The 14507-nt window shown below is 43.8% G+C and overlaps 1 protein-coding gene across 2 annotated transcripts; it reads right to left on the reverse strand.

Annotated features, from left to right (window-relative positions):
- Positions 1-3611: 3611 nt before the first annotated feature.
- Gmnn (geminin) lies at positions 3612-13704 on the reverse strand. Of its 2 annotated transcripts, none has more exons than NM_020567.2 (7): positions 13580-13704; positions 11927-11984; positions 9363-9440; positions 8367-8502; positions 5425-5507; positions 5115-5225; positions 3612-3997 (listed from the first exon to the last, which is right to left on the reverse strand). In NM_020567.2, the coding sequence occupies exons 2-7, from the start codon at positions 11975-11977 to the stop codon at positions 3836-3838; spliced, it is 621 nt and encodes a 206-aa protein (NP_065592.1). In that variant the 5' UTR covers positions 11978-11984; positions 13580-13704; the 3' UTR covers positions 3612-3835. The 2 variants fall into 2 exon arrangements, with proteins under 2 accessions (NP_065592.1, XP_006516786.1); XM_006516723.4 differs by lacking the exon at positions 13580-13704 and adding an exon at positions 13127-13307.
- Positions 13705-14507: the final 803 nt, after the last annotated feature.

Raw genomic sequence — 14507 nt, forward strand, 5'->3', positions numbered from 1 at the left:
TGCCACTGTTAACCTATAAACCGAACTGCCAATCTCCATACAACACAGACTAGAGTTACTCAAAAAAAACCTTTCTAAGCAGGTCCACCTCCCCTATATCCTTTCTTTTCCACGACCTCTGGTGGGTGATAGACTAAGAAAGAGGTTTAAATAGTTAAAAGAACCATCCTTAAACATAAGATTTAAGGACTGGAGAGATGGCTCAGCAGTTAAGAGCACTGACTGCTCTTCCAAAAGTCCCGAGTTTAATTCCCAGCAACCACATGGTGGCTCACAGCCATCTGTAATGGGATCCAATGCCACCTTCTGGTATGTCTGAAGACAGTGATAGTATACCCACATACATGAAATAAATAAATCTTTAAAAAAGAAGAAGAGGAGGAGGAGGCTGGTCCTCTCTTGAAAAAAAAATAAGGTTTAAAAAAATCAAAGTTACAGATCTCTCTGGGAAGGAGAACTAGATTCTGCAGGTGGGCTGGAAGCAGGTGGGCTGGGAGCAGGAGGGATCAATCAGGTGGGGGTGGGGTGAAGGGAGAGAGTGCCAGGAGAGACTGCTGGAATTGGGGGCATTCAGTATTGTGGTATAGAAACCTAGTGCAGTGGAAACCTCCTGGAATCTGTGAGGATTCCTAGTAATAAAGGATATGGTGTCTGAACTGGAGATATTATATATTAGCCAGGCAAAGCTTTCAGTAGTGGAACTGGGTTGTTGGTCAAGGAGGTCCTGTGGAGATCCCTGAACAACTCAGACTGATGTTATGATAGAAAATCATTCTTTGAGGACAATGTCTATTCAGCTTATTGAATGTAGAAAGGTCTAGCTGGTGCAGGTTTAGAGCCTTCACACCTATATTCTAGTCTCTGGTATATTCCATGGGCTATGGAAAGAGAAACCTGTATATATCAACACAGCCATGCTTGCAAGATATGCTGGGCAGTGGTGGTACAAAACCTGGAGTGGCCAATGTCTGACTTAACTTGAGGCCCACTCTTCATAGAGTGTCCTTGCCTGACACTGCATGGATAGCCAGAACTGACGACTAGATAGCTCAGAGACCTAGGTTAGACCAAACAGGAATGGTCTTTAAAAAAAAAAAAAAAAAAAAAAAAAGGCTCCTAATGATATTCTGCTATATTCATAGATCAGTGCCTTGTCCCGTTGTCATTAAAGGCTTCCTCTGGCAACCAATAGGAGCAGGTATGTAGAACCATGGCCAGATATTCATTATGTGGAAGGTTTTAATTTGAAGGTCTCCATTGAATCCCTCCCCTCAGAGATCAGGGGAACCCTCTGGAAGAGGCAGAGGAAAGATTTTACAAGTCAGAAGGGATGGAGGACACCAGGAGAACATGGCCCACCAAATCAACTAAGCAGGGCTCACATGGACTCACAGAGACTAAAGTGGCAAACATGGGGCCTGTATGGGTCTGCAACAGGTCCTCTGTATATATGTATAACTATTAGGTTATAGGCTTATAACTTTTAAAGCCTACTTTTAATAAGGGTTCTTAAATGCTTTAACCCTCCCTCAAGCCCCCTACCCACCAGAGGCAGTAGAAAGGAAAGGTTAATAGGGCAAAGGAGGGTGTGGACCTGTTTAGAAATAGTTCTTTGGAGAGAATCCAGTCTGCATTGTCAGGATATCAGCAGTTCAGTTCACACAAAGCAGCAGCAACAGCTCGATCCACTCACAACACCATTCATGAATCAGCAGCAGCAATCTGATCCAGCAGACTGCAAGTTTCTGTCTATCAACCTGAGTCTGCAGAAGCAGCAAGAAGCTGCTAGAACACCACCAAATTTTTGGTGGCATTTCTTTCTATGAAGTCACATCAAATGATGACAAGCAAAGAGTGGCAAGGTGAACCAATACATTGGCCATTGTCTGTTGGGTTATACTTATACCCTTTCCAAACATCAGGTGTTCTCTCAAGTGTCTGCTCTAGCAAACCACCACGTGCTCTTTTTCCGAGCTGCTTCTGGAAAAACACTGCGTGTCTGTTCTCAGCAAAATATGCTCTGATAAGTGTCCAGAAAAACATATGACACAACCAAGTCTCCAAAGAAACCAGAAATTTCCACTTCAGGTTGGTATTTTGTGAGGGGAGTGGATATCTCTCTGATTCTTTTGTCTCTGGAGGCTCTTTTCCTATTGGGCCTTGTCCAGCCTCAAAATGAGGTCTTGGCGCTTGTCTTATTTTGTCCTGTTTGGCTATATTCTTTTGGAGGCCTAGCTCTTATCTGAAAAGAAAACACAGGTGAGTAGATCTGGTGAGGAAGAGCTTGGAGGAATGGAAGGGAGGGGAAACTAGATGGGATGTATTGTATGAGAGAAGATGCTATTCTCAATAAAAATAGATAGATAGACAGAAAGACAGACAGATAAATGCTTTCGGCACAGGTGCAATGGCTCAGCAGGTAACGGTACCTGCCCTGAAACCTCTGAGCAGAGTTCAATCTCTGGAATCATAGTTGAAGAGAACCAACTCCCATGAATTTTCCTCTGTCTAAGGCACATGCAGGGGACCCAAACACAAACGAATCCCATCACCATAACCATCCATCAGGCTGCATGGTGACCCCTCTGCTGCTATGCTGTAGCTAGCACACCACCCCGAGCTGCTTCACCCTGCCCCCACCTCAACCCTGCTACTATCCTTAGCGAGGTATCGTTCCCATGGGTCACATGGAATAGGTGGAGTCTGAGCTTCACGGGGTGATATACTGCTACAGTCCAAACAGGGATGATTCAAACTGCATGAATGGATGAGCACGCTGCCTTGTGGTTTCCACGGGTTGGGATACATCAGTGCTGTGTGCATGCTAAGCAAGCGCTCGGCTGCCTTACTTCCCCAGCCTAACAAGAGCTTCAATTTTTAAGCACTTACTTCACACACAGAAGTCTTTTTTCCTCACAGTAATACTTAGACAGGCTTTACCTCAATATTGGAGGTAGGAAAATTAAAGTTCTATATCTTAAAATAATCATTTAAAGGTCAATATTAGGGCTGAAAACATTGCTCAATAGGGAAACTTACTGCCAAACCTGGCAACCCTTCTCTAGGACCCAGAAGGTGGAAAACCCGAGTGCCACATGTTGTCCTCTGACTGCCACACATTCACACACACACAAGTAAATAGGGATAAGAAACGTAAAGGTGGGCAGTGCTGTCGTCAACACCCAGAACCATGGGCATGTACGTCAGAGCCACCCGCTACTGCTGCACACTGTCCTAACAGTGTCTTTTTTCCTGGCTCTCACTCCTGAGTCACACGACTGTGTTGACTCCCTCTCAGTGTGCTTCCACTGCTCAACTTGCTGCTTCTGAAAACTCTCCTCTCACCCACCTGAACATTCAAACCTGTAAGTTAGGCAAGCGTCTCTGTGACTAATCCAATTCCTGTGGGGAAGCTGTAGAGAAGCAGCCGCTTCACACTGCTGAGTCAGAATCTGCAAGCATGAAAATCAACAGTGCTCAGAGATCCTGAGGTTAGATCACAGATCCTGGGCCACATCAGCCCGGACGAGAGTAGTAAGTTCATTTCCCATTTCTATGACAGCAAAACAATAAAATACTATAGAAATAAACACACTTAATTCTCCACGACATACAATGTTCAACAGGAAATTGAAGTTTATTTAATATACAGTTTATATCTGACACTGACAAAAATGAAAATGCTATTTACATAAAACGGATTAAAAATACACACTATCTGTATTTTAACATAGTGATAGCCCCAGGATTCAAACCTGGCTTCCAGCACTTGCACCGTGTAGTTAGTTTACCAAGAGCTATACTAAAGGGCAACGCTGGCAGTGCGTCCCACACCTCATGTACACGGCCTAGCATCCGTGGAGGAAGACACAGTCTCTTCAGCACACGTCCCAGCTCCTGAGTCTTCCAGTTCTGAATACTCAACAGCTTCTTCTTCAGAATCAAATTCCTGACTATCCGGTGATTCAAAGTTATCCAGAGGTTCATTACTCAGCCTCTTTTAGGGAATAAACCAGTAATTTATTGTCAAGACCTCAAAACGGAAATCTACTACTAATCATACTGATATAGCAACCCATCAATGTTATTCACTTACAGTAAGTACATCAAAGTCTATACACTGCTATATCATATTTCAGTAAAATTCACAGTAATTTGCTAGCTCTTTTAATGCATTGACTGAGCTCCTCAAAAAAGCATAATTTAAAATGGTACTTCTCTGGGGACCCACAGAACTGTGTGTTAGCTCCATACTACCTGGAGAACCATACTTTTAAAGCCACAGAGAGGGCTAGTTCAAAGACTGTCATGGCAGGGCTGGAGATGACTTAGTGGTTAGAGCATGCAGCCTTCCACCTGAGGACCAGTTCCCAGCAACCACACAAGGTGTCTGTAACTCTAGCTCCAGGCTAGACTCTTTGCACAGCACATACTTACACATAATTAATAACGGTTAAAAACACTGTCATGAGTCTAAAATATTAAGGAAGCAATTTAATGTGAGAAGGTTTGACTTGAAATTATTCCCATTGGTAAGATGGATTTGCTTTGCACAAACAACAAAGACTGAAAACGTGGATCAAGCCAAACCTAGTAAAGTCACAGAAATCGGCATATAATAATAAACATATTAGCTGCTTCTCAAATTTAAAAAGTCAGATAAAGCCGGGCAGTGGTGGCGCACGCCTTTGATCCCAGCACTTGGGAGGCAGAGGCAGGCGGATTTCTGAGTTTGAGGCCAGCCTGGTCTACAAAGTGAGTTCCAGGACAGCCAGGGCTACACAGAGAAACCCTGTCTCGAAAAACCAAAAAAAAAAAAAAAGTCAGATAAAGTCACAAAGCCTATTTATTGTATAAATGATAGCTGATATCATGCTTATAAAAAAAAAAATAGAACCTAGAAACATGTCACCTGTGCAGTAGAGTAAATTTTCCTATCTTTTTCACATGTGGGCATTTCGCTCCCAGTTTACAGGTAAGGAAAATGAAACCCTGACAGGATAAATAACCGTTCTATCCAAACCTCAGTGGTGCTGAGAACCACATCACACGGCTGAACACTCGCTGATCACAACACGGCCAATGACTGAGCCCCTGACTGTGGGATGACCTACCTCGATTACCTCCGCCATGTACTGCACGTGCTCAGCTACTTCTGCCAAGTCTTTATTCTCCTTTCTCAGGCGGGCAATCTCACTGTCCTTTTGTTCAATTTCTTTATGAAGCTGTATAGGAAGAACAGAATCTCCGTATTCCACAGAACTCTGACGTGGAGCACCCTCCCACGCCGCAACACAGCACGACTCATTCCCTCACTCGGTTCCCTTAGACCAACACTCAAGCTAGTCTATGGCACCGTCGCCTTCCTTACTACGCTGATGAGAGAGCACCAGCGAACCGTGAATGGAACGAAGCAACGCTTACTTTCTCATTCTCTTTCAGCGCTTCGTAGAGAGCTTTCCTCCGCTGCTCTGCCACTTCTTTCCAATACTGAGAAGATGGGTTCTCTGGGGAAAAAAAAATTAGTGTTTTATGTAACTTCAAATATCAGTGCTCTAAGCCTGGTCGTAGCAGAGTATACCTAGAGTGAAAACAAGTCCTTGTTTCAAAAATAACAAAAAAAAAACTTAGCTGGGTGTGGTGGCACACACCTTTAATTCCAGTACTTGGGAGTCAGAGGCAAACAAGATCTCTGTGAGCCTGAGGCTAGCCTGGTCTACAGAGCTCCAGCACAGCCAGGGTTACACAGAAAAACACTGTCTCAAAAAATAAAAACAAAAACAACCTTACTGCTAAAAAAAAAAAAAAAAAAAAAAAAAAGCAATAATTTATTTTTATTCAAAAATCCCAATCTCATTTTATTTTCTCACAATATCATCAAAGTTTTCGATCCCTGAGCTGCAACAGAAGGAAAATAAGTGCATTGCTTAATATTTTACAAGATCTGTTTTGTGCTTATTCACTTTTTATTTAACCTTTATGGGGACTCTGCCACCACTCAGTCCAAATATAAGATTGAAAAGTCTAGACTAGTTAATCTGCATATAATTCTTAATTTTGAATTTGTTTCAAGCTCAACATCTGTGGCTAGAATATTGCACACATGCGCTGTGTTCTCAGTGAATCATCAGGAAGTCCACAGCAAAGTCACAAAACTGAATATAAAATTTCACCAAGTTGATTAAGATGCCATAAACCAAGTTTCTCCCTGGTAAAGATTGTTTTTCTTGGTAATTAGTAAGAGATCTAGGGAGTAAAACTTGAGTTTGTTAATCTATTCCCCAACCAATTTTAACACTACTATGATTCTTGCCTAAATCATCTGTAACTCACCACAGCAGCTGACTTTGAAATGAATTCTCCCTTTTCAGTTTTCTATTATCACTACAGATTCATATGTTCCTTCCCATTCAATGTACTAAGACTAATTCTGTCTGTCTGTCTGTCTGTCCTTTGAGACATGTATCCCAGGTTAGCCTGGAACTTCATGAACAGCTGAGAATGGCTGTGAGATGACCCTACCTTCACCTTGGAAAACATGTATTACAGGTGCGTGACAGCACTGCTCATTTTGACGGTGACGTTTTCACCCGTTTAATCAATGTGAATCTGTTTCTTAAACAGGTCCACCATGTTCCCTTACTCTGATATAAGAAACTTGGGGATCACTACCCAGTGCCCTGCTCTCCTGGAATCAGCCACTTCCTTAAGAGCATCCGTGCAGAGCAGAGTTTAAAAACCAAGAACTGGCTCTCTGGTGTGCTTCCTGCTTTCAGTAGAGGGCTTTTAACTATCCATTCATACTAGTTCTCCCAACTCCAGTACAAGAGTTCACCCTTCCCTTCTTCATTCCACACATGGTTTTCCCATTCACCCTAGTACGGACCTGCCTCCCAACAAACACATCACTCATTGCTCCATTCCAAAGCATACACAACATTTTTCTTTTCAAGAGTACACTAATGCACTACCAACAGATTCCACAAAACTCAGGCACTCTGCGCAAGCCTCTTACTTCTACTGATACATCCCACTGGAATTCTGAAGTCAGAGGTGTGCTGGTACTTTCAATACTAGGACAGTGCATGATCACTGATGATTATGTGAGCCATGTTTTTGCCGAGTATGGAGCTAACCCTTGACAGATTTTAACCTACATTACGAGTACAAACATTTAAGTTCTGTTCTGTCTCATGAAAAAGCTGTTGTGGATCTATCCAGTTGCCCAACTGTTTCTTGGTTTTGGGGTTTTTTTTGTTTGTTTGTTTGTTTGTTTTTTTGGTTTTTTTCAAGATAGGGTTTCTGTGTAGCCCTGGCTGTCCTGAAACTCATTCTGTAGACCAGGCTGGCCTTGAACTCAGAAATCTGCCTGCCTCTGCCTCCTAAGTGCTGGGATTCAAGGCGTGTACCACCACTGCCCGGCTGCCCAACTGTTTCTAACTTTGCCCTATCGAAGTACTTTCTGCTTCTAAACTTCCTTACAACATCCCAAGTAACTAAGATCAAACCTACCTGTTCCTGTGTCCTTGAACAAGCCTATGCTTAAATTTCTCACGGCCACTGACCAATACAGAAGAAAAAAAAAGTCGTCTCACTGATGAGCCAGGTGTGGCAGCTCAAGATTGTCACTGAAGAGGCTGAGGCAAAAATTCAAAGCCAGACCGGGGCTACACTGAGTTCTAGGACAGTCCAGGCTGCAGTGTCTCACAAAAAAAGAAAAGCCCAACCACAATGTTTCTAAAACATCATCAGTTTCCTCTTCAGATTTCTTCTACTCCTCCATTAAATACTACCACTTTTTAAAAGTGTTTCGGCAGGCAGTGGTGGCACACACCTTTGATCCTAGCACTCGGGGAGCAGAGGCAGGCAGATCTCTCATTTGGAGGCCAGCCTTTTCTTCAGAATGAGTTCTAAAATAGCCCGGACTACACAGAGGAACCCGGTGTCTCAAGAAAAATACAAAAAAATAAAAAGGAAGAAAGGAAGGAGAAAAAAAGGTGTATTTCTCATTTACCTTCAACCCCTTTCTCCAGTGATGTTCCCCCGGTCCCATTACTTAGTGTTCTCTTGGAATATTCAAATCCATTCTCCATTAACACTTTTCTGAAAAGCCCATTTCTGGGTCTTAAAGATCCCAATGCAACTTACTGAGACGCCAACTCAGTCACTGTCCTGTTCTTTAATATTTCACCCACACTGGGGTCTTGCCAAACAAATGGTCTGTCCCATGCGTCCAAATTTAGAGTATTTTCATATTTACAACACAAAATTTTAAATTATCAAACAGCAACCCCACCAAGTAAGACACCATAATTTAACCTTTCAAGGCAAGACTTATGTTGGTTTTTTTTTTTTTTTTTGCATACCTTTACTTATAAGATCAAAGGCTTCCTGGGTGAGGTCTCCAACATCCTTATTTTCATTAGCTTCTGGACCACAGCTTGAAGTCTGAGATGCTAGCTGGTCATCCCAAAGCTTCCTTTTGAACAAGCCTTTTGGCAACTGTGATTTGATGAACAAGAAAGCTACATTATTTACTTATGTAGTTAAGAATCCATTTTAAAAGTTATATAATTCAAAACCACCAAAATAGGGCTGGTGAGTTAGTTCATTGGTTAATGGTACTTGCCACCAAGACTAACAACCTGCATTCTATCCAGGGGACCCACACAGTGAAGGAAGCAGAGTCCCGAAAGCTCCTCTGACTTCAGTTGGGGACTGTAGTACTTATGGGCTTTAAAGACCATGCAAACATATATATACCTACACAGGTATGTGCAGATACAAAATAGCTGTATTTTTTTAGATTTTATTGTAATTACGTTTTTATATCTCTGTGTTAGTTTATACATTTACATGCAGTTCTTGGCCAGAAAAGGGTGTCCCATCCCTTTAAGGAAAAGCGACAGGCAGTTGAGCTGCCCACTGGGAACTGAACTCAGGTCCTCTTCAGCCCAGAAATGTAATTTAAAAAAAAAAAAAGTTACCAGAATGTATAATATTATTTTAGGAATCTTATTTGCAATTATTTTGGTTAGAACTACAGCTTAGCTACAATAAAGAAAAGATTAGGGGGTGGAGAGATGGCTCAGCAGTTAAAAGCACTGGCTGCTCTTCCAGAGGTCCTGAGTTCAAATCCCAGCAACCACATGGTGGCTCACAACCATCTGTAATGAGACCTGATACCTTCTGACAGCTACAGTATACTTATATATAATGAATAAATGAATCTTAAAAAAAGAGAGAGAAAAAGAGAAAGAAAGAGAAAAAGGAAGAAAGAAAAGGTTTGTTTTTAAGAAAGTCGGGGAAATGTCTAGTGCTGACTGGCCCACGGTCCACCCATCCTAGCCCTGTACACATACCTCATTTTCTCTGCCAACAAGAGATCCATCTGCAGAAGGCTGGATCATCTTCAGCGTTCTCCTTGGGACAGGACTATTCTAAAAGTCAAGATGATTCATTATCTGGTTACAGCTGTAGGATTACTTTCTGAGTTTTTACATATTAGACTTAGTCTTACTAGAATTTGAAAGGAAAAAAAAAATCACTAAGAACACAAAATTTGGCCTGCTATATACATAAAGTCTCACAGTGCTGTATCCAAACCAGATATTGGCTTCATCAACCAGCAGACTCATCTCCCAAGAGAATACTAAAGCTTGAAAAGATCGTTAATGGGCCCTACCATCCAACCAGATACACATAACTTCCCTCATTCTCACACATATTCTCACTGTACTCACAGTCAACTTACTTATCTCAGGCAAAACACACGTGACATACTTCCTGTGTTGGCATTGATTGTCCAAACACTAGCCGGGCAGCGGTGGCGCGAGCCTTTAATCCCAGCACTCAGGAGGCAGAGGCAGGTGGATTTCTGAGTTCGAGGCCAGCCTGGTCTACAAAGTGAGCTCCAGGACAGCCAGGGCTACACAGAGAAACCCTGTCTCGAGAAAAAAGATTAAAAAAAAAAAAGATTCTTCCAAATTTGGAATTTATAAACACTCTACTTACAAGAGGTAAACACTGAGAGAAGAGTAAGTTAAACCACAAAATACTCTCTAATAAAAAAGATTCATCTCATTTCAGAACTCTAAATATTCCCAAACAATAATGGACATTTGTGAAAACCTGCTGGTTAATTTTTACCAAAAAACAAAAACAAAAGCAAAACAAAACAAAACAAAAACAAAAAAAAAACGACCGTATCTGGGAAAAGGGAAGCTCAGCTGTTGAAATGCTATTATCACAATGGCCTATAGACAAGTGGGGGGCGGGGAGGAAGCACATTTTCTTGATTGATTGTCGATGTGAAGGGCTCAGCTGTTGCCATGCTATCCCTGGGGTTAAGAGTTGGCTAGAGGTGAGGGGTTAGGGGAGAAGCCAGTAAGTAAGGAGCGTTCCTGCATGGCCTATGCTTCAGTTCCTGCCTTGAATTCCTGTTCTGCCCTCTCTCAAGGGTCAGACAGTGACTCAAGAGCTAGAACCTGAAATAAACTCTCATCCTGTTTGTTTCTGCTCATGGTGGGTTTGTTGTTGTTTTGGTTTTTCTGAGACCGGGTTTCTCTGTGTAGCTGTGGCTATCCTAGAACTTACTATGTAGATCAGGCTGGCCTTAAACTCACAGAGATCCACCTGCTTATACCTTCTTGCTGGGACTAACGGGTGTGTCACCGTGCCTGACACAAGGAATGTAACTTTTAGCAATACATTGTAGGTGGAATTGTAAGTGGGAACAAATGCATGTGTGGATAATGGTAGCCCCTCAGCTATCCCCTGACAGTAGAAGCAGTTTTGCTACAAGTCCATTCATTAGGACATTGATAGAATGTCAGTGCTTTAGGCAAATTAAATACTCTGGTCCAGGCTGGTAGCACAAACCTGTAATCCCAGCACTGGGTAGGTTGGGAGGCAGGCAGGAGAAGCTCTCTTGAGTTCAAGGCCAGCCAGATGTCTACATCACAGTGAGTGGCACAGTAACCAGGGCCACTTACTGAGAACCTATATCAAAAAATAAACACCAATAACAAAAACAAGCCAGACTTGGTGGCATAAACCTTTAATCCTGCCACTTGGAAGGCAGAGATAGGAGAATTTCTATGAATTTCAGGATAGCCACGGCTACTAGTAAGACCTTGCCTCAAAACAAGCCCTTCCAAAAACAAACAACAAAAGCCTTCTAAAATGCCCAAGCTATTATTTTAAAAACAAAAAGTTGCCTTCTTTATGATATGCAAATAGCCCCTGTAGTGTTCCCGATTTGAAAGTTTTATTTGGGAAAGAAAATCATTAGTTATACTGCCACCATGGGACAGCAAACAATGGTAAACACTCAAGCAAGGTTAGCAAGAACATGACACCACACCTGCGTGAGAAAGTTACTGTGCTTCACACGGCTGCGTCCACCTTTCCCACGGTAGCCTCTAGTGTTGCTTATCTCGCTGTGCAACGGAGGGACCAATGCCAGCCACCACGAGAACAAATATTATCACGACATCTCAGATACAATGTAGGTGCCAGATTAATCAAGTCTCCAAACAGAAGAAAATACAACTAAGTGCTTGATGTTGATCATGGTCAAAGAAGCCAACCCACCTGCTGTCATGCTCACGTTCACACACAACACTTCCACGACTTCCACTTCATAGATGTAAGCTTTCTGAACGATAGCCCACGGAATGTATACTACTATATCCTTTTCTCTAAACACACAGTGCACAGAAGAGCAGACTTCTAGACTCCAAGTTTCACTCATATTTAAATCTTAACCCTCTTCCTAAAACTATATACAAGCGTATACTCCGTTCACTCTGGCACTGGAGGAAATCTCAGCCCCCGGGGTTTGGGGCCAGCCTGGGCAACACAACAAAACTTCACCTCTTAATTAAAACAAATTCAAGCACACTGAAGTGGCTCCATTACATACCTTCACATTCTCTTGGGCTCCCTCCTGCTTCTGCTTCATACTGAGATTCATTTTTCAGCTGGCAAAGCACAAGAAGAAAAGGTGATTTCAGTATTTATATCTGAATGTGGAATCTAGATTTTTTTTTTAGAAAATTATTTATACCACAAAAATCTTACTACTTTATGGTAGAACCACTATCTGTAACAATGGCACAGTGTCCTGTACAAACTACAGAGATCTCAAAAAGACCTGAGAAAAGGGCACTGGGAAAAGCCAAACAGACACTTGGGCCCATTCACCCTAAAGAACAGCATCATGCACATGACTGCAATCCTGGAACACGGTGGAGATAGGAGCCTATGGGAGCCTAGGCTACGCAGCCAAGAGCCTGTCTCAAAAACAAAAACAAAACCCAAGATCTTTTGGCTCCAACCAAGATGTCGAGCTCAGTGAGTACTGTGCATAACAAGCATGCACAAAGGCTCAGCTCAGTTCCTGGTACTGCATAACCAGACACAAGTCCATAATACCAGCAGCTGGGCAGAGAACCAGAATTCAAGGTTATAGTCAGCTACGTAGCAAACACAAGACCAAGCTGAATTTAAAAGGAGGCTAGGGGGAACGGTAAACTGTACCCCCCACCTCTTACTTACATGTAATTAAAAATTTACATTGTGCCCTGGCACTCACCCATGTATGCAAATATAAACAACTTATAGCCCAGCCAGAGTGGTGTTCTGTTATTTCCTATTCTATTTCAAGTTAATAAAACCCGATCGCCAAAAACAAAACAAAACAAAACAAAACAAAAATTGGGCAGCGGTGGCACACGCCTTTAATCCTAGCACTTGGGAGGCAGAGGCAGGCGGATTCATGAGTTCAAGGCCAGCCTGGTTTACAGAGTGAGTTCCAGGCCAGGGCTACACAGAGAAACCCTCTGTCTCGGAAAAACAAACAAACAAACAAACAAACAAACAAAAAACCCGATCGGAAACCTATTCGCAGGGGCTTTGATGTATTTCTCTTTTCTTTTTAAATGGCTAAGTGGGCAAAGCTGACCTTGAACTCCTGTACCTCCTGCCTCAACCTCCTGGGTGCAGGAGACTGAGCACTGACACCAGGCCCAGACTTGGATAACGAAGGCAGTGGGCCAAGATCCCGCTATCATTAGTGAGTCGTGAGCACAGAGACAGTGTCGGAGAACCTACTATCACCTACAGCGGCACCACTGGGAGAGCAGACGCAGGACTCAATGCCCTTGTCCCAGGAGTAGCGTTTGCTGCAGTTGGTGAGCAGGCGGGAGGGATCTACACCCAGTTCAACCCCTAGCCGTGCAATCAGCCCGGACTCCGAGGCAGCAAACTTCCCCGGGCGCGCCGGCCCCGCCCAACGCGGCGCGCGCCAGCCAATAGGAAGAGCGAACACCAGAGCGCGCCAAAACCGACCTCACCAATGGCGCAGCCCCTCGTCTCAGCTCGCCCAGCTTTGCCTTGCAGTCGGGCCGAGACTCGGGTCCCTTTCAAGTCCCCAGACTCGGGTCCCTTCAAATCGTCGCCTCCCAGGCCGGCTCCCCGTGGCTGAGAAGCAGGCCGGGCATTCGGGCCAGCCCGGCGATCCCGCGGCCGGAGTTGCACTCGCCCCGCCCTCGGTCTCCCGCGCCCTCGGACTCACAGACAGCAATGCTCAGTTCCCGGCGAGCGTGAGAGCCGCACAAGGCCCTGGCACCACACCGGATTCAACGACGCCAGAACGACCCGAACCTGCAGACTAACCCGCCGACCCGGTAGCTGACGCGCCGAAAGGCGGAGCCTCGGCATTCAGCCAATCGCCTCTCGCCGCCGCCCACCGCGCCCGTGGCTTCCGTGCGCCTGCGCACCCAGCCAAGGTGCGTGCAGTCTCTGGAAGAGGTCACCGAGGTTCCTCTTGCCTTAGGAGTGTGTGCCCTCTGACCTTGCCGTCTGACCCTCCGCTTCCGGCTCCAAGTGTCTGCCGGCGAGGACAAAAGAGACTCTCACTAGCGGCAAACACGAGAATATACATATATTTTTTCCAAGGTATTTTGTGTGTTTAGTTTTTAATATACATACATGCAAGCATGCATACCTAGATGCGCACACACTAAAGGAAGCAAATAAACAGACGAAACGTGATGACTCAAAAGTCACACTGTGACAGTCACTAGAAATAGCAAGGGCCCGCTTCAAGCTAACAAAAAAAGTTGAAGCTGAGGAATTTTAACTCTATACTTAAGACAGATGACTTTTACTGTATTTGAACTAGACCTCAATTAACTGGCAAGATGGCTCCTTGGTTGAGAGCATTTGTTCTTGCACGGGACAAACCTGGGTTTGGTTCCAAGCACCCACATGGTGGCTTACAACCATCCATAGCCCTTGTTCCAGGAGATCTGATGCCCTTCATGGACACCAAGATGAATATGCATCACACAGGCAACTTTGAAAAACCTAAACTATACCTCAGTAAATCTAAACAAAGGAGGGAGGGCTGCAATACAGGAAACCTCTATAAAGGACTTCCTGGCTGGCTATATAAATATAAGTTTAAAGCCAGCCAGGTTACATAGACAGAATGCAGTAGG

This window comes from Mus musculus, chromosome 13 (assembly GCF_000001635.26).
Source record: "Mus musculus strain C57BL/6J chromosome 13, GRCm38.p6 C57BL/6J".
NCBI lineage: Eukaryota > Metazoa > Chordata > Mammalia > Rodentia > Muridae > Mus > Mus musculus.